This window comes from Vicia villosa, linkage group LG4 (assembly GCF_029867415.1).
Source record: "Vicia villosa cultivar HV-30 ecotype Madison, WI linkage group LG4, Vvil1.0, whole genome shotgun sequence".
NCBI lineage: Eukaryota > Viridiplantae > Streptophyta > Magnoliopsida > Fabales > Fabaceae > Vicia > Vicia villosa.
In genome coordinates, this window is record NC_081183.1 from 187110516 (window position 1) to 187134199 (window position 23684).

At 32.9% G+C, this 23684-nt stretch overlaps 3 protein-coding genes across 5 annotated transcripts; all 3 read right to left on the minus strand.

Moving 5' to 3' along the window:
- Positions 1-1966: 1966 nt before the first annotated feature.
- LOC131596394 (beta-fructofuranosidase, insoluble isoenzyme CWINV3-like) lies at positions 1967-5693 on the minus strand. 2 transcript variants are annotated; one of them, XM_058869032.1, is made up of 7 exons: positions 5366-5693; positions 5199-5241; positions 3463-4322; positions 3179-3337; positions 2832-3073; positions 2516-2606; positions 1967-2422 (listed from the first exon to the last, which is right to left on the minus strand). In XM_058869032.1, exons 3-7 carry the CDS (start codon positions 4315-4317, stop codon positions 2219-2221), a joined length of 1551 nt encoding a protein of 516 aa, XP_058725015.1. In that variant the 5' UTR covers positions 4318-4322; positions 5199-5241; positions 5366-5693; the 3' UTR covers positions 1967-2218. The 2 variants fall into 2 exon arrangements, with proteins under 2 accessions (XP_058725015.1, XP_058725014.1); XM_058869031.1 differs by having other exon boundaries at positions 5199-5693.
- Positions 5694-8708: 3015 nt separating this feature from the next.
- Positions 8709-10209, minus strand: LOC131596395 (uncharacterized). The gene has a single exon (XM_058869033.1). It carries the CDS (start codon positions 10177-10179, stop codon positions 9049-9051), a length of 1131 nt encoding a protein of 376 aa, XP_058725016.1. The 5' UTR covers positions 10180-10209; the 3' UTR covers positions 8709-9048.
- A 6461-nt stretch (positions 10210-16670) lies between these two features.
- On the minus strand, positions 16671-19541 carry LOC131600557 (beta-fructofuranosidase, insoluble isoenzyme CWINV1-like). 2 transcript variants are annotated; one of them, XM_058872703.1, is made up of 7 exons: positions 19370-19541; positions 19246-19254; positions 18293-19158; positions 18006-18164; positions 17683-17921; positions 17368-17458; positions 16671-17273 (listed from the first exon to the last, which is right to left on the minus strand). In XM_058872703.1, exons 1-7 carry the CDS (start codon positions 19470-19472, stop codon positions 17079-17081), a joined length of 1662 nt encoding a protein of 553 aa, XP_058728686.1. In that variant the 5' UTR covers positions 19473-19541; the 3' UTR covers positions 16671-17078. The 2 variants fall into 2 exon arrangements, with proteins under 2 accessions (XP_058728686.1, XP_058728687.1); XM_058872704.1 differs by lacking the exon at positions 19246-19254.
- Between the last annotated feature and the right edge of the window lie 4143 nt (positions 19542-23684).

Consider the following 23684-nt stretch of genomic DNA (forward strand, 5'->3'; position numbering starts at 1 on the left):
ATTCGTCATTAGAAGCCATGGTGGTGAAATTGTTGTTGTTGGATGATGGAGAAGGAGGAAAGATACAGATGAAACCCTAGGCTTAAGGCAGAAGAGAATGCGAAAACGAATGAAAGAGAAGGAAAATGTTAATTAGTCTACTGAAACAATATTGCATGGTGATAATTAGGAAAATGGCCCATTGAGCTCTATGTATTGATGGAAAAAGAACTTACAAAGTATTTAAATTAATTACGAGATGAATAGACCAATTGTTTTATATAAGCAATTGGATCAAGGCAAAAGCCCGATACAGAGAAACAACCTTAAGTTCAATTGGATTAATTACGAGATGAATAGACCAATTGTTTTATATAATTACTTATTATTTTTAATCATTATATTAAAAAGAATTAATGGTCAAGATGTGAGATAGGTTATAATAACTTACTCTTGTAGTAAGAATGAATATATATATATATATATATATATATATATATATATATATATATATATATATATATATATATATATATATATATATATATATATATATATATATATATATATATATATATATATATATATATATATATATATATATATACTTTAAGAGTAAGTGCAGAAGAGTTACTCTAAATCTTAACTATTGATTTTCATTAATCTAACAGTTTTAATTGATCATTTATTCTAATTATTTTTGGAAATATTTTTTAATATAAAAAATTAATTAAAACTGTTAAATTAATGAAAATCAATGGTTAAGATTTAGAGATCTTTGTCTAGTATTTATTAAGGTGGGAGGGGCAGCTGAATTGAGTTAAATCGTTGAGTTAATTTTATATATATGGGACGTATCAAATGAGATCTTTGTCTATAATGAGAACTGAGAACTTTTAATAATAACCCTTAGATTTGAATTAATGGCTCCGATTTATCTTATATTTTTAAATATTTAATAAATGGTTAAGTGAATAAGATATTTATGTAATATGTATTTAAAATATGAGATAAATCTGAGCCATTAATTCAAATCTAAGGGTTATTATTAAAAATTCTCAATTCTCGTTATAATCAAAGTTCTCATTTTATACGTCTCCATATATATATATATATATAATTAACTCAACTGATTTAACTCAATTCAGCTGCCCCTCCCACTTTAATAAATACTAGAAAGTAATATCTAAAAAGTGTTTCCCAATTAAGAAAAAGGAGTGAAGCATGAGTAGTATGATAATTAAGGACAAAGTGTCCCAAGTCCTAACTCCACTTCCTATGATGATGGACCCAATTATTTTTTCCTTTAGGTTTGGAAAAGATTGCAAGGTGACGACATTCAACCACTACAAATTAACTATAGCCATATTATTAAAAGTGTGAAATTTTAAGTGAGTGGCCATTTCATTTTCCAAATATTTAATTTAAGATGAGACCTGGCATGCATGTCATAATACATTGATTAACATTATTGGTGGGTCCTATTAGAGAATCTTACAACCTAACTTAACAAGAATCTTCTAATGATTCCATTTCCTCACACAACAAGTATATTATGAATGAGTTTTAGTAAATTGTAAGGTTCGGTCCTAGATTTAGATTTAGGTATATTTAGTGTTCAAAGACTATATTTAAATATTTAATTAATTGACTATCATTTTTTGTGTGTAAATAATTGACTATCATTTTTATGATCATAGTGGGGTGGTTTTCATTTTAAAATAACATAGTGGGTTAATAACGCCACTTGGCAAGTCAAATTTCATCCAAAAATAGAAAGAAAACCTATTTTACAAAAACACATCAAAAATAAATAAATGCAATTTTAATCTTCAGCTATGAAGCACTTACTCTAGCAAAAACTCTAACACAATCCAAACATGTCAAAAACATGAGATATCAATACCACAACATATAAGACAGTATTTAATTCTCATTGATAAGATACTTCAATACATGATTAACCATTTTAGATGTGAAATTTGTTAAAAAAAATGTATAAATGTATATGAATAACCAGGTTCAATATAATGTGTCGTATGAGTGTCATACGGATATCGAACACTAATTTAAAGAGGGTCGAAACAAAGAAAAAAAATCATTTATTTGAAAACGTTTGTGTGACTTTTTGACACGTGTCATACATGTGTTATACAAGTGTCAGACACCGATGCGTATCAGATAACGCGATATGCCTACTCCTAGAGGCGGTTGTGCTTCATAGATCTTCACATCCTTCTTAAGCACATCTTATACTTCCCTCATGGCCTATCTCTGCTTGCTTCATGCTCCAAGCATTAAGTTTTGAAATAACCACACTTTGGCTTCCATTGTTGAATACATAAAGATGAGCATCTTTCTTTATAGCCAATAATGGATAAACTCTACTTGTTATGATAGCTCTTCCTCCATCACCAAAACTCTCAATAATGGACTTGTCAATCTGCATATTAAATCCTCATGTACATATCAAACTAGTATACACATTATGATACAAAAAAAATGAATACTTATTATGATGATCTAATAATCTTACCAAGCTTCTAAGTGAAATCGCTTTGAGATTGGGATCTATGTCGAAAATTGTTCCATATGTGGTTTTATCAAGATCTTGCCGCAATGAAGACCTGCAAAGTATATACAACTTAATATCATGAGCTGTCGGACACAGATTTCATGCAGTCAAGGAAAGCATGCACTCATGTATTAAAGGGATCTCGACGATTGGACGAAGATCAGTTTAAAATACGAACTGTCTGATCAATATCAAATGATCGAGATTCCTAATTACGTGTTTTAGAGAATCAAAATCACTTGCTATAGTATTAAGTTTAGAGAATGTTCGTAATAACCTGCTCTGATCACTGCACATCAGACATAAATATCGATTTGGAGTTTTATATATTTGGAAAGACACTGCAGTTTGCTCTGTGAGATCCTTTGAAGCTAAAGCTAACAAACCAAATGGCCCTATTTGTCCATTTCTTGATGCATATTGTTTGCTACATAATAGTTGAGGATCAACTTCACTTGAATCTTCTAACGACTCGCCACTTTCTAGATCAGGTAGCTCAAACAACACTTCTACATCAACCTTAAATTTCAAAATGCAAAACATACTTATCATTGATGTTGTATTTTCTCATAAAACAAAATTTATTAACAAAGATTTCGAAATATGGTGCAGCAATTTACTAACCTGTGACGCAGTGATGCCTAAGACTTCAAGAGTTGATCCACCCTCAAGTTTCTTTCCTGTAATACTGATTTTTGTGTCTCTTAGATTTTCTACCTCCTCAATTGGCCACTGCAATAATCTCTTCCCACTTTCATCAAGCCAAACTTTCCTCGGAATCGCCTACATTACCAAACAAGATTCCTCATTCAACAGATTGATGAACTTGATCAACATTTTGCAGTTCTAAGGGTTATTTTCGAATACTGATAATATGAGCGATTACATTGACTTAACCTTACAATTACCTGTAAACCGGCCCATCCTTTCTCAATATCGTCTTGTGCAGTGTCAGACTCATTCACCCATCCCCACAATATTCTCCTATTCTTAGCATAGTCAAAAAACGACTTTGAAGCGTAAAATTTACCATAGTCAAACCTTAAATCTTTACTAGTTCCTGAAAATTTTTCATCGGAAACAAAGTTTTCCTTATCAGATACATATTTACCAAGAAAATAATAGTCATGTTGATTGCTTTGATAGCTTATCTTCAAAACATGCCTAACACTTGAATTTTCCACAGATGTATCAACCCCATTTGTACTATTGATATATACGGGGAAAAAATCCGGACATTCAATAACTCGAGTATTATCTGTTGCAAAAAAAGGTTTTGGATTCTTTGTCCAATTAATAAAATCCTCACTTTGGTAAAGAATAACTTTTCCTTCATCGCCCTTTTGAGCACCTATGATTACTCTCCATTTTCCGTCTTTTCCATGCCAAGCAGTTGTAGGGTCTCTGAATTCATCTTTTTCAACCTCATTGGGTGGAGTGATCAAAGGATTTTGAGGGTGTTTTTGCCATTCTCTTAAGAAAGGGTCTGATAAGTTCTTTGGCATAGCTAAATTTTGAACTTGATGTTTATTGTGATCGATTCCAGTGTAAAGAATAACAGGTTTTTCTCCTGGGAGTATAGTGGCTGAACCTGACCAACAACTGTTGATGTCATAAGGCTCACTTGGTTCAAGAGCATTATTGAGATGAATCCAATTGATGAGATCATAGGATACTGAATGAGCCCATATAATCTTATCACCAAATGTTGCAGCATATGGGTTATGTTGGTAGAAAAAGTGATAAACACCTTTGTAGTACATAGGAGCTGCAAAGAGGTAAATTATAAATCAACACTAGCCATTTGGATAACATGATATATATAAAGAAAGAATGCTTAATTGCTTGAATAAACATGGTTGTCAAGATCTCAAGTTTTACGATCTCAATCACCCCAACGATCCAGATCTTAAGTAGAATTGTGTGTTGTACTAAGATTTTGGGCGAACCTGGCCAGTTCCAGCAACAATCGGTCATTTTCCGGCCACCACTATTACAAGCAGAGAAAGGATGACAAGATGCAGAGGCACAACAATTACGGTTCGGTGACAGTGAATGCACGCCTTTTCAAATGATGAAAGTAGCTTATAACGAATATAGAAACTATATCACTTTATTTTCCATAAGTAGGACTGTTCAATAAAACCAAAAACCAAGCCGCACTGAAATAACCGAACCGAGAATCCGCGAACTGAATTGAACAAGTTCGAGCCTGTTCGTGAGCTACTTGCTACAGTTCAGTTTTTTTCAGTGTGGCTTGTTCGGTTTAACAGTTTCGTTTCGATTTTTTAAACATTCATAATATTCTATTCGGTTCTATTTTTTGTTATTTTTTCCAAGAGTCATAATATCAGTTTGGTGCAATCTGGTTCGCAAAGAATCGGTTAAAAAAAAACTATTCGGTTTTTTGTAAAGGTAGTTCCGGTCCAGAACCACATAACATAACCAGTGATCCAAACCTTTATACCAGATAGTTTGGGATGAACAGTTAACTGTTCAGTTCGGTTTTCTTGCTAAACCAAACTACGAAAAGTACATGAGTGCTTAATTAAGTTTTTTATCCAAATTCTTATAAGATTTAAATGCAAAAGGAAAGTAGATAAATAACACAGTAACAGATAGTCAAATAAACAAACTGGCTTACCATTTGGATCTGCAGAATGAAGAAGACATCTACAATCAATTTTCTTCAACAAAAACATGAAAATTGACAGAGAAAACAATCAGCCCTATCAATGGTTTATAACAAAAGCTCCCCAAAAAAATATTTCTAACTAAAAGTAATTTGACATAGGTTGGTCGAGATAATACCGTTCATCCAATTTTCTGGAGGCTGAAAGTGATAAGAAGTTCTGTAAGGTTGTTCATCAGTTACCTTCAACCTGACATGATCATTACTACTATCTGTTGATGCTTCAATTCCATTTCTACTGTTTAACAGAAAAGAAATCATAACAAAAACAAGCAGAGAAATCATCATAAGTAATAGTGCTGCTGCAAATTTTTTCATCAAGGTCAACAAAAGCAAGATGGCTTTTGGTTTTACTTTGATAGATACCAGATAGGAACAATGATTCCTGGAGAGTGAAGACAAATATAGAACCAATTAGATTTTAGTTATGTAACACCAATAGGATAATTCCAAATAGAAATTATATTAAAAAGTTTATAAGTCAGAAATTAGATATATATATACTTTATTAAGTTTTCTGTTTTTAAATAACATAATCCAAAATTTGTTTCAGCATCCAAAAGACTGATTAAACCTTCAAAGGTAATCAAATAGTATACGATTATAAAAATGGTATTGCTTTCTGTAACAGATAGTTCTTATTATAGTAAGTGTAGCTAGGCTGTCACTATTATATTGTCCTATAATTTATTTGTTTACAAGGAACGATCTTGATCTTCCTGGTTAAACAAATATTTCACAGTTGATTTTATCAGTCTCTCATGTGAAAGATGAGTTTAATAATGGAGATCCTAATGTTAGCTTTACATCAACTTTTAGTCGTCTAATTAATCATCTTTAAGTCTTGTAAAATATTCAACTGATTCCCCCAACTTGCTGCAAAAAGTAAGTTCAACAACCACACATGAGAAAAAAAAAAAAGATGATGAAATTGATTAATCTAATAATTGACAAATTGACATAAATAAGATTATTTCTTTATAAAATGAGAAAAGAAAAAAAAAAATTATTTCCTCCACACATTACATACAAATTATCTAAATAAATGTATGCTTTTCCAGATTTTATTTAGTTATATTATGCTTTCCATATGGCTAAACTCGGCGATTCTATTTAGCTATATTATGCTTTCCATACGGCCAAACTCGGTTTTCTTCGTGCTCCACAAGCATTAAATTGAGAGATAACCACACTTTTGCTTTTCCATTGTTGAATACATAAAGATGAGCATCTTTCTCCATAGCATATAATGGATAAACTCTACTTGTTATGCAAGCTCTCCATCTCCAAAACTCTCAATAATCGATCGATCAATCTGCATATTAATGGATATATATCAAATTAGCATTTACACTATGATAAAACAAAAATGAACAACACTTATTATGGCTAATAAACATACCAAGCTTCTAAGTGAAATTGTTTTGAGATTAGACCTGTAAAGTGGCCACAACTTAATTTCATGAGTTCTGATTTCTGCAGTAAAAAAACATGCATTTTAAGGATCTTGATTATTTGATGAGATTTAAGTCGTTCAATCTTTATCTAACGGTCGAGATCGACTATTGTAGATGTAAAAGTTAGTTACAATTTCTATCACTGATTATACGATCAACATTCTCATTATCAAAATAATTTCTACACTTTTCTTTTGTCCATGTCTTCTTCTAAAATTGTAATATCGTCCCTGTAGAGACTTTGAATCCCTCAGCGAGAGATTTTAATGTAATTGAAAAATGAAATGCACTGCAAAATAATGTGTAAGAAATAAGCAGGTCCGACCACTGATCATTAAGCATTTATTGCTATGAACGATTCTATATGCGTAGAGATATACTAAGTCCCCTCTGTTTGATCTTCTGATCCTAAAACAAACCAAATGGCCCTATCATGTCTTTTCTTGATACATATGATTTACTGCAAAGTATTTGAGGATCATCTTCACTTGAATCTAGCAACTCAACACTTTGTAGATCAGGTATCTATCTCAAACAAGATTTCCACACCAACCTTGAAAAGTTAAAATTAAAAAGTAATTAGTTTAACTATGTACCTGAAGTAACAGATTTATCAACAAAATCTGAGAAAACCAAATAATTTATGCATTAGTTTAATTATGTACCTGAGGTGCACTGATACCTTTTACTTCAAGAGTTGATCTACTTAGGAGTGTCTCTCCGATGATATTGATTTGATTGTCACGTGGTTCTTCTAACTCTTCAATTGCCCACTGCATTAGTTGCTTCCCACTTTTATCAAGCCAAAAATTCCTTGGAATTGTCGACTTTGCAGAGAAAATACTAATCAATCATCGAAACTAATAACTATTATTTAGATCATGTTATATTAGGAAGGAATAAAAGATAGCCTAAGGTTTCATATCATGTTATACCTGAGGTGCAGTGAAGGTCTGCTAGATACTGATTTGAGGGTGATTTTCCAATGATATTGATTTGAGGGTGTTTTTCCCATTCCCTTGAGTAAAGGTCTGCTAGATTCTCAGGCGTAGCTACAATTTGAATTTGATGTTTACTGTGATAAATTCCTGTTCTTACTATAATTGCTGCTGAGTGGGGATGCACCTTTTGTAATGTTTTCCATGATAATAGCACCAAGGTTCTGGGAATGCCGCCATGAACCAGATTGCAGTGAGACGGGTTGTTTAAGGACTAATACATGCAGTAATTCGCTCAACGAGTCTTCCATTTTGTGGAAAGATCGGGAGCCGAGAACTAGAAGTGTAAATGAATAAAGATAAATCCAAAATCTTTGGGATCTTAATCACTAGCCATCAGCAACTTTGACAGTACTACAGCTGAATAACTATTCATACCATTTCAGCATCTTCCCAATTTGAAATTCAGTATTCATAACTAGCAAAATACTAACTCAGATTCCAATAATCTAAAAACCCTTCCCATCTTGGAAGCTACGCCCTTGTCAATTCTCAGACTTCATATTAAAGTAGCATGTAAGATCAAGAGAAAAATACTTGTTAATTGTTATACTTAGGTGAATATTTCATTTCAAGTCTGCTACTCTGCTCTACATATTAAGAGTACTTTGTTAGAAAATACTTCTTCCGAGCTAATTCTAATCATTATTTTTTCGACTTTAATCTACATTTCTAAAAGTATTCATGAATCAATTATTTAAAATACAAGAACCAAAATCAAACTAGAACTAAAAATAGAATTACGTCAATATAATTTCATTGACCATCTCTACTAAATACTTCATGTACACTGCATATCCCTGTAACGGGACACTTGAAATCTGAAACTTCAATGGCTAAGCGAAACTGCTATCTAATCCATAAAATAGATGTAAATTTAAACAAATAATAAGCAGAAATGTACCATGGCAAGCCTGAATCTCAAGCAATACAGGCTATGGTCAAGAAAACTGCAAGCATCACGAGATAAATTTAAAAAAAATTATTCAATCCTCAAAAGTCAAATATAGCAAACAACATTAAATTGTAAGTTGTAACACTATCCCTCAATTTATATGAAGCACTAACAAACATTACACGGATATCAAACACGACCCTGACACTTACATGTAATCATCAGTAATAATTTGAAAATCTACAAGTGACTAAATGTAATCGAACGCATCAGTGTCGAACATGCAAGTGATTAAATGTAATCAAACGCATCAGTGTCGAACAAGAGAAATGCCTTCAATTTGAAGCCTGAGTGTAACATTGCTCAATTTAACATCTCTCAACCTTAATTTGCATAGTAATCGATTCTCAAACCTCAATTTTGTGTCAAACTTAACTTCATTTACAAAAGAATCAATAAATATAAAACCCATCATCATCTTCTTCATCACTTGTGTATTCATCTGAATCCTCGTCTTCGCTATACTCCAACCTAAAGTCCTCTCCCATTTCCATTTCCTCGTCCTCTTGAAAAAACAAAACATCACCAAAATCATCCACTGTCGATGTCGATGTAGTATTCGTTCTTCTTCTCCTATCTCTACTCTTTGCCACCAAATCCATATCCAAAACCTCCCCATTCTCAACCGCATTCCACGGAACCCACAAATCCGCATGTCTCCCCAAAGCCCTATCAACATCCCCAACAACAACCGTCCCTAAATTCGCCTCTCTAGCCTTCCTCAACATCTCACTAAAATCCGAATCATCCGAAACCAAAAACAACCAATCAATCCCTCTACTCATAGAATGCATCATCTGCTTCTTCAAAGCCCAATCAGCCGCCTGAGGCTTATCCTCCACAGTCTTCACAAAAACCCCCGCCCGCCGCAACTCCGCCGCAAGACCATACCCAACTCTCGGCGTAACAATCTCCCTAACCGCATCATTATACTTCTGGTCCCCACTAACAAACCGCTCCTTATACTTCTGTCTCTTCTTCCCCTTCAACGACTTCAAACGGTTCAGCTTCTTCTGCCGCTCTCGCTGGTGAAGCTGCTTGAAGTGTTTCTTGAGATCAACGTTGGTTTTGCACTTCCGGCCGCAGACGGAGCATAGGTAGGGCTCGGAGGGGTTGACGATTCCCTTGCGTTCGAGGATGTCGAGGCTTTTGCGTTCGCGGCGTTGGTTGAGGACCCATTGAGGGAGGTGGATGAAGGCGTGGCGGTTGGCGTAGGCGGAGATGTCGGTGAGTTCGCCGAAGCGTTGGGCGAGGGTTTTGAGAGAGAGTGCGGCGTCGTAAGGTGGGCCGCGTGGGGGTTTGTTGTCGAGGTCCCAGAGGACAACGACTTTGTTCTGTTTTGGGACGTAGGTTCCTTGTTTGGTTTTTACCATGTCGATGTCGATGATGGTGTTGTTGTTGTTGATGCAGCATTGTGTATGGGTTGGGGGTTTTGTTTTGAGGAAGAAAGGGGTGGGTTTGGAAGAGATGAAGGTGTGGTGGAAGTGGAAGTGGAGAGTGTTATGGAGGGAGAGAGAATTCATGGTTTGATTTTAGTAGATAATGTTATGGTTGGTCATGGTTTAAGCCCATAGAGAAAGCGATTTTGGATTGAAAATCGATTATTTAATGGAAATTAAGTTTTTTATCGCCAAATTGACAAATATAAAATTATTTATTTAAAATAAAAACAATTCTCAAAAATTTTATTTATTAACGGTGAATAAGTGAAATGTATGTGTTTGAACTGTAAGATTATATATGATGTCTCTGCATTACTATCAACTAAGTTGCATTCTTCTTCTAATTAATCTAGATAGTTAACGAGGAAGATAATGATTTTGAATTTTAGATAGTTAACGATGAAGATAATGATTTTGAATTTTGGTCTACAAAACGTGTGTATGGCTGTTCAGAATTGATGCTAACTGAGGATGCATCCTTTGTAATGTTTTCTATGATGATTGATAGAGCTAAGGTTAAGGTTATGAGAATATTATTAATAGGTTCCGGGAGGAGTGGTTCTTAGACAGGTCCGGTTCTGTGGCTGTGCAAGCAGAGCTACAACACAGGGCCCCACATTCTTAAGGGCCTCCAAATAAAAAATAATTAAAGAAGATTGTAAATTATTAAATAAATTTCTTAACTGGATTATTAATTATAAGTAAAGTATGTGTTATTGACCCACAAATGCATTGCTGCTAGCTAATAACGAATGAAGTTTAAACTTTTATTTGTAGTCTAATAACTCATACTATCATATGAATGTGTAAATAATTAATATTGTTTTTATATTTCATTTTAATCAAATAACTTCTAACTTTAAAACCAAATCTTTATATTAACAAATGTCACACACTTATTATTTCTTACTAATAATAACACATTATGTTTCAAAATTCTATTTTTTAGAACGATGTTATTTTATATTATTATTACAAAATTTAATTATTTTTTAATATTAAATTGACACAAAAATTGAATAATTATTATTTTTTCTACTAGATTAAATTTGTAAAAAAAAAAAAACACACATATATATATATATATGTATGTATGTATATATATATATATATATATATATATATATATATATATATATATATATATATATATATATATATATATATATATATTAGTTCTTTTTTAATGTATACTAATGTGTTTTAAAAAACTATTTTACACCAGTTTTTAAAAAATAAGTGTAGAATTATATTTTGTTTTCAATATCGTTATTTTTAAAAAGTTGTATAAATTTATATTTTTTTAATTTTATTTTTTAAATTAGGACAGGGCCTCTAAATTAATCGGGCCGGCCCTGTTCTTAGACCCGAGATTTTTTTTTGTGATTGTTGGTCGGATTCTTTATTGTTGTGTTGGTTTGTGTGTGTTACACCGACCGATTTTTTCTCTCTTTGTATTTGGGTTAAGCACCTAGAGCTCTTTAAATCCAATTTAATTATAAAAAAAAAACAAGAAATAGATTGCAAATATGGTTTGGTGTGATCAAAGATTTATATGCAGTATTATAATGCATTCAATTAGTCTTCCACTTGGTGAATAGTTCACACCATATTTATAATCAATTGTTTAGACAAATGCATAATCTATTAAAAATACATATATCAATGACTTTACTTTCTAACCTATGTAATGTAATCATATACATAAAACTCTAACAAATCTGTAATGTAAAATGGCAATCTGTATCATATACATAAAACTCTCACAAATTTGTATATTCTCAAGTAATATAAAACTTGTTCATTATCTTCACTCTTACAAATTTGTATATCTTCGAGTAATATAAAACTTGTTCATTATCTTGTAAGATTACTGAATCTAGATGAATCAGTATTGTAAGTTTGGTTAGGCTAGGAGAATATATAGTGAAAAATGAAGATACTTAGAAGAAAAGTTCCCTCAAGAGTTAGTAAAGAAATTTTATAGACTTTAAGAATTATAATAGCTGTTTTGGTGAACTAGTAAAAATCTTGTGTATCATTTTTATTGAACTCTTTTTTCGTTTTATTTATTATATTATTACTCATTATCTGAACTAACCTTTCTTTTAAGAATTTCTTGAGAGATTATATTTTTATTAAGCTAATTCTTGTTTAAAAAGAATCACAATTTAATTCCATTCTCGTGACATTTCTATTTACATCAACGCGGACAAGTAGAATAAGTGACAAATCACAGTGTGATGCTTCTAAATCGTGGTGTGATGCAACTAGACTGCAACGCAGTCCAACTTCCAATCATATACTAACTAGTGGAATTAGCGACAAATCACGAGGTGATGCATCTCAATCATGGCGCGATCTTGTGCACGGAAGATTTTCATTTTTAAAAGAAAATTTGAGAAATTTTGCAAGGATTCGGAAATTCTTTTTCTTAAGAAAGACAACTACAATATTACTAGGGACCAAAGTGGATGTTTTCAAACTATTGGAGTTTTTCGCTTGTCTTACATTATTATTTACATATGAAAGTTTTTCGAATGAGTAGTTAAATTTCTTTAGATTTAGTCTTTTAGATGAATTTATCTAGAATTGTTTGGACTATGTAATTTTGTTTGTCCTAATTTATGTCATTGATACCTAATATTATTCATTAAGAGTTATTGTTAATATTTTTTTTTTTTATATTGACGAATAGTTGAATTTGTTCTAAGATGTGAATGAGTATTTTTTTTTTTAATGACAAATCGTTAGTAGTTAATTATTGATATATATTTACACTTTTGTCATGACTTAAACCCTAAACATCCAATTCTTTTTAACTCTTAACGCAACGGTTTAAAGTTAGGTGAACTACCCCTTCCACTCTAATTATGAATGAGTACTAATCATAATTTTCACATCTCCACTTAATCTTAATCTTATTGTTCAACATATAATATTTCTATAAATAAGGTATTATTTGATTCTCACGCAAGATTTAATAGTAAAGTAAATTCTTTCAATTGCGAAATCACCTAGAATATAAGAGGGTTGTGATTGAAAAAGAGAGTCATGAAGAAAAAATTGGTCATAACAATTTAACAATTTTGTTAGCTCGTGGTGATATTAAATATATTGCAATTGTAGGAATTCGACTGATTTATCAAACAACCATAAAGGATCGATTGACAAATGCCCGATCATTTTTTTTTTTGAATTAAAGGGAATTATTATTAATTCAAAAACAGGTGGTTACAATGTGACCAGTATGGTCCAACAAATCAAAAGGACAAAGAAACTAACTTAAAGCATAAATCTAGCTATATGCTCTTTAAGGATTCTATCATTCCATGCTCTATATATGATGCTATCTATGATCTTAGAAACAATATCGTTGTTGTCATGGGGCTTAAAAATAGCAGAGTTACGGTATTGCCAGATGCCGTAAACTGCCTCAGTAAATGCTAGCTTCAACAGCCGCCCTTTCCACCCTTTCTTTTTTGTGTTTGTAAGTATCCAATTTTGTTCAGTCCTCCATTCTTGTGGGGTATGCTCACAGTCTATCCACCTCAGAATTTCGCTCCATATAGCATTAGTAACTTTGCATTGGAAGAATAAATGGGACAAGGTCTCAAGTTCAGATTTGCATAGGCTGCAAACTTCATCATTGATCATTCCAAAACGACAGTCTATCTTTAGTTGGTAGTCGGCCATGATAAAGCATCCAAGTGATGATCTGAGTTCGAGGCCTAGCAGGATTGGAATACATCAAACTATGCCACGAAACCTTTGGCAAGTCAGCTATTAACATATCATAGGCCCTCTTCATACTGAACTTATGGCTATTCATCATGTTCACCCATAGAGGCTGGAGACTTGGAAGGCATTCTCTTTGGTTCATAATAGCCTTGAACATCCAGGACCAGGAGTTACTTTGTGCAGCATTCATAGGGTGGGATCCCTTCAGGTAATACGTATGAATCCAAAGTATCCATAAGTTTTTAGCATTTCTGACAATGTTCCATAAGCATTTGAATAGAGTAACCTGGTTCCAAATGGACAGATTGATAATATTCAAGCCACCATTGCATTTAGGGGTGCAAACCGTTTGCCAAGCCACTGGGCTCTTCCTGCTCTTCTCATGTTTACCTGTCCAAAGGAATCCTCGACAAATGGAATCAATTTTTGCAATCACATATTTTGGCAAAGGGAAACATTGCAACCAGTAGTGAGAGATAGCAAAGGTAATGCTTTGAATCAATTGAATCCTGCCGGCATAGCTAAGCAACTTAGAGATCCAATGCCTCACTCTGCTAACAATCTTATCAATTAGAGGGAGGTAGTACTTAATATTTAATCTCTTTGAATCCAGGGGCACACCAAGGTATTTTACTGGGAGCTTACCTTCTTCAAACCATGTTAGATCTTTTAAAGCTTCCCTAAGTGTGTCACTCAGACCACTGTAGAAGATCTTACATTTTTGAGGATTCATCACCAATCCTGTAGAATGGGAGAAGAACTCCATAGTTTTCAACATCATGTGGACAGATTCCAGATCACCCCTGCAGAATAAAAGAACATCATCTACAAATATGAGGTTTGACAAACCCATTTTCTCACAGTTAGCATGGTATTTAAATCTCTGGTTCAGCTGCATCTTATTCAGAAGCCTGGACATGTACTCCATCATTATAACAAAAAGCAAGGGGGAAATGGGGTCCCCTTGCCTGATGCCTCTACAAGCTGCCATAGGCTGTGTCATATCACCATTAACATTAAAAACATAAGTCACAGTGGTAACAGTTTGCATAATCCATTGAACAAATTGGGCAGGGATACCTAGTTCTAACATGATGAGTTGTAAAGCCTTCCAATCCACCATGTCGTAGGCTTTTTGGAGATCCAGCTGCAGCATACATCTAGGAACTCCATGCTTTCTGCCATACCCTTTAATAAGCTCATAAGCAAGCATGATATGATTATGGATATGCTGCCCAGGTACAAAGGCAGCTTGGCATTGGCTAATTACACTCTGCAAGACCTTTCCCAATCTCTCAGTAAGGATCCTGGCAATGATCTTGTAGAAAGTACTACACCCTGCAATTGGTCTATAGTCTCTGATGCTACAGGCAGTTGGACTCTTTGGGATAAGAGTCACCACAGTTTTATTGAACTGGGGAAGAAGTACTCCTTTCTCAAAGAACTCATTAATGGCCCCTATCACATCCTTCTTGATAATTTGCCAACTGTTTTTAAAAAATTTGGCACCATAGCCATCAATGCCTGGGCTTTTTTGATCTCCTATACCTTTCAGAGCTTTCTCAATTTCTGGAATAGTGATAGGATTCAGCAGGTATTTTCTTTGCTCCCAATTAACTTGAGTTCCTTTCCTCATAGCCTCTAAATCAATTTGGTGAAGGTGAGGACTATTAGCTCCCATAAGGTTGCCATAGAACTCAAGAACCTCCCTCTCAATATCTCTTTGCAGGGTGACAAAAGTCCCATCTTTTTTCTTCAGAATGGTGATATTCCTAGCCTGCTGTTTGGACTTAATGTATGCATGGAAAAAGGCAGTATTTTCATCACCATTTCGAAGCCAATCAATTTTGGACCTTTGTCTAAGGGTAGTATCCTCCAGGCTCCTCCATTTGATCACCTCAGAGGTTAGGTATTTAACATTTTCTATAAGTACCATGTCCATTCTATTCAGCATAAGGTTTGTTTGAGCAGCTAAGAGATCACTTTTGCACTTTGCCAGATTTTGCTGAATGTCATTTTTGGACCTATGCAGGGACCTCAGTGCTTTTTGCAGTCTCTGAAGCTTGTGCCACAGTTTAGACATTGGGCTCCCCCTGGCCGGTTTGTTCCAACTGTCACGAACAATATCATCATAGCCCTCTAATTCAGTCAAGTGATTACTGAATCTGAAAATTCTAGCCTTGGGGTGTTGCTTTTGAACACACACATGGAGCAGAGCATGATCTGAAATACTTGGCTGGAGGATATGGAGAGATGCATCACAGTTTTGTTGCAACCATTCAGTGTTAGCCAGAGTCCTGTCAATTCGAGAATAGATGGGATTAGCAGCCTAATTATTAAACCAAGTGTAGAAATCCCCCTTGCTATCCATTTCACTAAGACCTGTGGTATTCATCATTTGATGGAGATCCTCAAATTCTTATTCAGCCACCAGATTTCCACCCATACGATCTTGAGCAGTAAGAACATTGTTATAGTCTCCTATTGCACACCAAGGGCCCTGTTGAGACTTACGAATGTTTTCAAAGATATGCCATAAGTTCCTTCTCTGGTCGAGGTGGTTATGGGCATACACAGTTGTTAGCCAAAATCTAAAATGCCCTGCCTTATCATAGATTCCACAGTGGAGGTGTTGGCTGCTGCTATCAATTACTCGAAGATCAATCAGCCCATCATTCCAAACAATCCAGATTCTGCCATTACTATGGTTAGAATAGTTATCCACATATTTGCCAGGGAGGTTTAGCTTATTTCTAACCTTAGCAGCTTTGTTATTCTTTACCCGGGTTTCAATAATGATGCAAATCATGGGCCTAAGCTCTAGGAGACGGGAGCTAATCTCCCTGAACTTGCCAATCTTATTTAGCCCTCGAACGTTCCAGGATACAATCATAGGTTGCTGCTTAAGGCTGTTAGATGGTCATTCAAAACCTCTAACGCCTCAAAACCATTATCACAAGGAATAGAAGTAGAAGCCTCATTGTAAAATGCCGGATCATTTTTAATCTTGAATTTTCTAACAAGTTATTTTTCATACCCAATTAAATTACATCATCTTAAATAACTTGCTCCAACACTAAGAGCCATGATATACCAATGGAAGTTTTTAAATTGACGCACTAAAATTATTTCTTTGACCAAAAAAATAATAACATCACAAATTATTTCAATCACACACCAGATACAAATTAAGTAAACAATGTTGCATGGTTTTCCAAATTCTTTTTTTGTTATTGTTGCTATATTAGGCTTTCCACTCCAAATTCAGCCTTCTTCATGCTCCAAGCATTAAGTTGTGAGATAACCACACTTTGGCTTCCATCATTGAATACATAAAGATGAGCATCTTTATCTATAGCCAACAAGGGATAAACTCTACTTGTTATGCAAGCTTTCCCTCCATCTCCAAAACTCTCAATAATGGACCTATCAATCTGCATACATTAACACCTCATATATATCAAACTAGAAAGCACTTGATGAAAAAATGAACAACACTTATGAAGTTATGATAACAAAAAAACATACCAAGCTTCTAAGTGAAATTGTTTTGAGATTGGGATCAATGTCAAATATAGTTGCATATATTGTTTTGCCAAGGCCCTCTCTCAATGAAGACCTGTAAAGTGTACACAACTTAAGTTGCATGAGCTCTAGTCTCAATTGCATACTCGAATTTTAAAGATCTCAATCATTTGATAAAGATTTAACTGATTAATCTTTGTCTAATGATCGAGATCAAAATTGTGGCTGAGAAAAACTATTTCGCTCACATGAGAGATTCAATGTCATTATGAGATGAAATATATTTATTGCATGATAAATTTGGAGGTTAAAAAACACCTGCTCGTATCACTACACATTAAGCATATATATCGATCGACGACTCTAAATATTCTGAATGATATTGTAGTCTTCTCTGTCAGGTCTTTTGATGCTAAAGCTTGCAAACCAAATGGCCCTATCACGCCCTTTCTTGATGCATAATCTTCACTAGAGAGTACTTTGGGATCAACTTCACTTGGATCTAGTAACTCAGCACTGTGTAGATCAGGTAGCTCAAACAAGACTTCCACATCAACCTCGAAAAGTTCAATACAAAAATAATCACTATAAATGTATTAACAGAATCTGAGAAAACACAATGCATCAGTTTAATTGCATACCTGTGATGCAGTGATGCCTAAGACTTCAAGAGTTGATCCACCCTCAAGTTTCTTTCCTGCAATACTGATTTGTTTGTCTCTTAGATTTTCTACCTCTTCAATTGGCCACTGTATTAATCTCTTCCCACTTTTATCAAGCCAAAACTTCCTTGGAATTGCCTACATTGTAGAGAAACATTAATCACATAACCATTATCTAGACGGTGATATAAAAGATAGCGCAAAGTTTTAAATTGCAGTTGCAGTCGCATAGCAGTTCTTAATATTATGCAACTAAAATTGAATACCTGTAGTCCAGCCCATCCTTTTTCAATATCATCTTGTCTAGACTCAGTTTCTTCCACCCATGCCCATATTATTCTCCTGTTCTTAGCATAATCAAAAAATGACTTTGAAGCAAAAAATTTACCATAGTCAAACCTCAAGTCATTCCATGTTCCGCTATATTTTTCATCGGGAATAAACTTATCCTGATCAGAATCAGATACATATTTTCCAATTAAATAGTAATCGATATGCGTCCATTGATAGCTTATCTTCAAGACATGTCTAACACTCGAATTTTCCATAGATGTATCAACCCCATTTTCGCTATTGATATACACAGGAAAAAAATCTGGACATTCAATAACACCAGTACCTTGTGTTGCAAGAAAAGGATTAGGATCAACTGTCCAAGTAACAAAATCATCACTTTTGCCAAGAATAACTTTTCCTTCATCACCATTTTGAGCACCAATTATCACCCTCCATTTTCCATCTTTTCCTTTCCATGCAGTTGAAGGGTCTCGGAATTCACGCTCTTCGACTTCACTAGGTGCTGTCATCAAGGGATTTTGAGGGTGTTTTTCCCATTCCCTTAAGTAAGGGTCAGTTGGATCTTTTGGCATAGCTAAGTTTTGAACTTGATGTCTTTTTTCGTCGATTCCAGTGTACAACATAGCAGGTATATCACCTGGAAGTATAGTGGCTGAGCCTGAGAAGCAACTGTTGATGTCACCAGCAAAAGATGGAGTTATAGCATCATTGAGATGAGTCCAGTTTATGAGATCTTTGGATACAGAATGAGCCCATATCATTGTTTTACCAAAGGTTGCTCCATCAGGGTTATATTGGTAGAAGAAATGGTAAACTCCTTTGTAGTACAATGGTCCTGTCACACAAAAATTATGACTTAGTTAACTTAAGATTAATTTGTAACATATGAGAGATTCTTAACTAAATAAAGGTTAATTCGTACCATTAGGATCTGCATGATGAAGTGAATTTTGGTCAACAAAACATGTCAAATGATACAGAAAAAGAGTTAGATAAATGACATATTACACATGTTCAAAGAGTAAATAGAATATGAGTGCTTTTACCATTCATCCAATTTTTTGGGGGCTGAAAGTGGTACCAAGTTCTGTATGGCTGATCTGAATTGATGCTGTTTGAGGATACATCATCCTTTGTAATGTTCTCCATGATTATTGATAGAGCCAAGGTTATAGGAATATATATAATTATCAACCAGAACAAGATTGCAAATATGGTTTGGTTTGATCAAGGACTAATATATATATATATATATATATATATATATATATATATATATATATATATATATATATATATATATATATATATATATATATATATATATATATATATATATATATATATATATATATATATATATATATATATATATATATAAAATACAATATTTTAATGAACTTAATTAGTCTTCCCCTTGGTGAATAGATCATGACAACATGTTTAATATTTATAATGAATTGTAGACGCAACTGCATAAATTATTAGAATATAGACCCACTAGTGCAAACAATGTATTTATCTAAGACTTGACTTCCATAATCTTTATAAGAAACACATGGGAAATTTAATATAAAGTTTTTTAAAAAATAAGTGAATCGTTATCGTTTTAAATTATTATTTTAATGATAAAAATATCAAAATTTATTAAAAAGTAGTAAAATTTATCATTGGTCTGAATTAATACTAAAAAGTAGTCAAATATATAAGTTTATTTGCCAACTGTCAAAAAATGGCTTACAAGGGGAAGTGTTTATATAGACTTTAATATTCTAGCTCTATCTTAAAACAAAGGATATCTACGACTAAATCATAAGTAATTCAGAGAGATGATAATAATAATAATAATAATAAAATTAATTTATATTATTTTTATCAATTTATATTTTATTATCATATTTATTGTTGATTTCCAACAAAATATTTAATAATTATGAGTATATTAGTAAATAAATAATTAAAATGATGGGAAGAATTTCTGCATTAAACATGGCAGTTTATCACGGCATTAGCCTTCCTTCATATTTTGAGTGGACCAACATAAATATCCATTGAACTTCATATTCATATCTTGCATTGCATCTATTTATTTACATATAAATAAATATTACTATTTATTTATAAATATATTTAATTAAATTTTTTATTTATCAAAAAAAATATCAAAAATATATTTAAGAGTAGAAGTTTTTTTTTGGTAATTGAATAGAAGATTTTAAATAAGTACTCCCTTTTATTATAAATGGCTTTGGAAAAAAAATGTATCACAATATAAATTGTTTTATAATTTTAATTAATAATTAATAATATTTTTTTATTATATCCTTAAATATTTATTATTCTCTCTTCTTTTAATTATATAAATTTATCTTTCATGTATTATTAATGATAATGAAAGACAATTTTATAAAAACAGTCATAATTTTTTATTTTTATAATACAATCATTATTTTTTTGATATATTTTTTTAATATATGTGAAAAGTTAAAAACGATCTATAATAAAAGATTAGGTAGTAAATTTTTCATTCTATTTTGGTATCCTTTTTTAGGAAGAAAGAGAGTATTTATTGATAAATTAAACAAAAAGTAAACGGACTAATTACTAAACAATAAGGGAAAATAGAAGTCATATTTGCATTATTATTTATTAAATAAAAAGTCTTGGTCATTCTTTAACATATCTTTTAATTGTTTCCTCCAACTTGCAATAACAATATTGCGAGATCCGTAGAAGATGGACTTCTAAATCCAAAATGGTTTATAATACGCTACAAAAACATACAAGTTATTTTAGTTGACAGAATTATACTAGTGTTATGAAATTAACTTTAACAATAGAGATCAAGAGAGGTAGAATAGAGAAAAGCAATATTATATCGAGAGGTAGAATAGAGAAAAGCAATATTATATCATCTTCTTTCAAGTGTGCTTTACATTGTAATATGGGTCTCTATTTATAGGACTCAAGGGAGATAGAAAATCACACATATTAAACACATATTAAGTATGGAATAGGAAGATGAAGAACATGGAGATGGATGGACATCCACTAACATAAATATTCATAACACTCCCCCTTGGATGTCCATTGAGGATATGCCTCGTTAAAACCTTACTAGAAAAAACCCAGTGGGAAAAATTCTAGTGAAGGAAAAAGAGTACAATATCCTTTGAATGTGAATTGCCTCGTTAAAAACCTTACCAGGAAAACCCAATGGGACAAAACCATGGTGAAGGAAAAAAGAGTGCAAAACATATGTATTTCTCCCCCTCATGCAGACATTTACATGTGAGACGATATTCTTTGTAGTTGTTTCTTAAAATGTCTTCTTCGAAGTGACTTCATGTAGTGGTAATAGTAATGCGGGATTTGATGAAGTTGTTTCCATGAGTTGTTTCATAGATCTCCATGAAATGGTTGTACCATCACATGTAAACAAATAGCCTGTTTCTGATCTACTATTGTGAGAATCTGACAAGTAACCAGCATCTCTAAGATAACGAAGTATATGTTTAACTCCGTTCAAATGTCTTCATGTAGGTGAATAATTGTATCTTGGTAATAGATTGACCACAAACGATATATCAAGACGTGTATAATTAGCAAGGTACATTAGTGCTCCAATTGCACTAAGATATGGTACTTCAGGACCAAACAATTTTTGTAATCATTTTCTTGAGGCCTGAAAAGATCTTTCTCTACATCTAATGATATAACAATCATTGGAGTAGACAACGAATGAGATTTGTCCATATAGAAGTGTTTCAACACTTTTCTATATAATCTTCCTGGTGTACAAATATTCCATTGTCCAAATTCTCAATTTGTAAGGCTAGACATAATTTTTGTTTTTCCTAGGTCATTCATCTCAAACTCTTTCTTTAAGGAATTTATAGCTTTTGGAAGCTCTTCAGGAGTTCCAATAATATGTATCACATTCACATAGATAATTAGTATTGCAAATTCTTTTCCACATCATTTTATGAAAATACAAGTACAAATTGAATTATTTGTATATTCATCATTTAGTAAATATTCACTGAGGCGATTATACCACATGCATCCAGATTCTTTCAACACATACAGAGACTTGTTCAATTTGATGTAGTAATTTTCTTGAGATCCATAATTACGTGCCTCTGGTATATTGAACCCTTCAGGGAGTTTCAGGTAAATGTCACTATTAAGTGAACCATATAAATAAGATGTCATTACACCCATCATGTTCAAATTATGCCCTTCATGTGTTACAAGGCTAATTAATTATCAAAAATCGATTGAATCCACTACAGGTGAATATATCAAAATCAATCTTAGGTCTTTGTGAAAATCATTGAGCAATAAATCAAACTTTATATCATTCTTATTTTTCTTTTTCACAAAAACTCATTTATATCACATTAGTTTCACATCTTGAGGTGTTCGGACTACAGGTCCAAAAGTGAGTTACTTGTAAAGTGAGTTTAGTTCTTCTTCAATTGAATATATTTATTTTGGCCAATTCTCACTTAGTCTACAATCTTTAATAGACTTTGACTCATGATCCTCGTTATCATTGATCACTTTTAGCGCTATATTGTATACAAAGACATTGTCAATATTGACTTTATTCAGTTATCTCAATTTCGGTTCCATTTCATCCATGACATAATTTATCGAGATCTCTTTATTTCATATTTCAAGTACTTGATTTATTCTTCTGGAACTGAAAATTAAATTATGTCAAAGTGCTCTAAGCATTTTCATATCCTCACTTGGGTCATCTTTAGTTTCTTTTCTTAGTAGAGGATTTTTAACATTGGAACCAACTTTCATACCACGCTTCAGGCGCAACAACAACTCATTTGCATTATTATATTATCCAATAAGAGAATCCACTTTGAGTGGAGTATTATCAGCTCTGATAATTTATTTTATAAACTTTGCAAATGAATAATATTGTGAACATTTGGTTCATATTGAATTGTACGAGGATCAAGACAACAATTTAGTTTAAATTGTTCATTTGAACTTCTTGTTCATGATGTACAGGCATTGTTTCAAATCCCCAAACACTGGAGATATAAGGAAGTTAATCCCTTGCCAACCCCTTTGAGCCTTGAAGTAGGAGTTTCTTTTCTATACGAAAAAACCCCGCATTTAACCCAGGGGCAGGGTAGTGTTCAGTTAACCTGATTGAGCGTTCAAAATTCATCAGGAGCAAGCATCTAAGGATACAACAATGGTTATATTTCAAAAGGATGAGGAAAGTTAATACCACAACGGTTATCCCTCGTCGACCAAGAAATGAGGCAGTCACAATCTTTCCAACAAATCGAAGACGTCTCAGGATTATACGACTTGTTCAAAAAAAAAAGG

What these genes read in the sequence shown, in the direction of transcription:
- LOC131600557 (XM_058872703.1), bottom strand. Translation starts at nt 19,472, where the DNA reads ATGGAGAACATTACAAAGGATGATGTATCCTCAAACAGCATCAATTCA. An exon ending in TAGGCATCACTGCATCACAG is followed by an intron (nt 17,922 to 18,005) that starts GTATGCAATTAA and finishes GAACTTTTCGAG; the next exon opens with GTTGATGTGGAAGTCTTGTT. An exon ending in CAATTTCACTTAGAAGCTTG is followed by an intron (nt 17,274 to 17,367) that starts GTATGTTTTTTT and finishes TAATGTATGCAG; the next exon opens with ATTGATAGGTCCATTATTGA.
- LOC131596395 (XM_058869033.1), bottom strand. Translation starts at nt 10,179, where the DNA reads ATGAATTCTCTCTCCCTCCATAACACTCTCCACTTCCACTTCCACCAC.
- LOC131596394 (XM_058869031.1), bottom strand. Translation starts at nt 5,256, where the DNA reads ATGTTTTTGTTGAAGAAAATTGATTGTAGATGTCTTCTTCATTCTGCA. An exon ending in AAGGATGGGCCGGTTTACAG is followed by an intron (nt 3,338 to 3,462) that starts GTAATTGTAAGG and finishes TTGGTAATGTAG; the next exon opens with GCGATTCCGAGGAAAGTTTG. An exon ending in TAGGCATCACTGCGTCACAG is followed by an intron (nt 3,074 to 3,178) that starts GTTAGTAAATTG and finishes TTGAAATTTAAG; the next exon opens with GTTGATGTAGAAGTGTTGTT.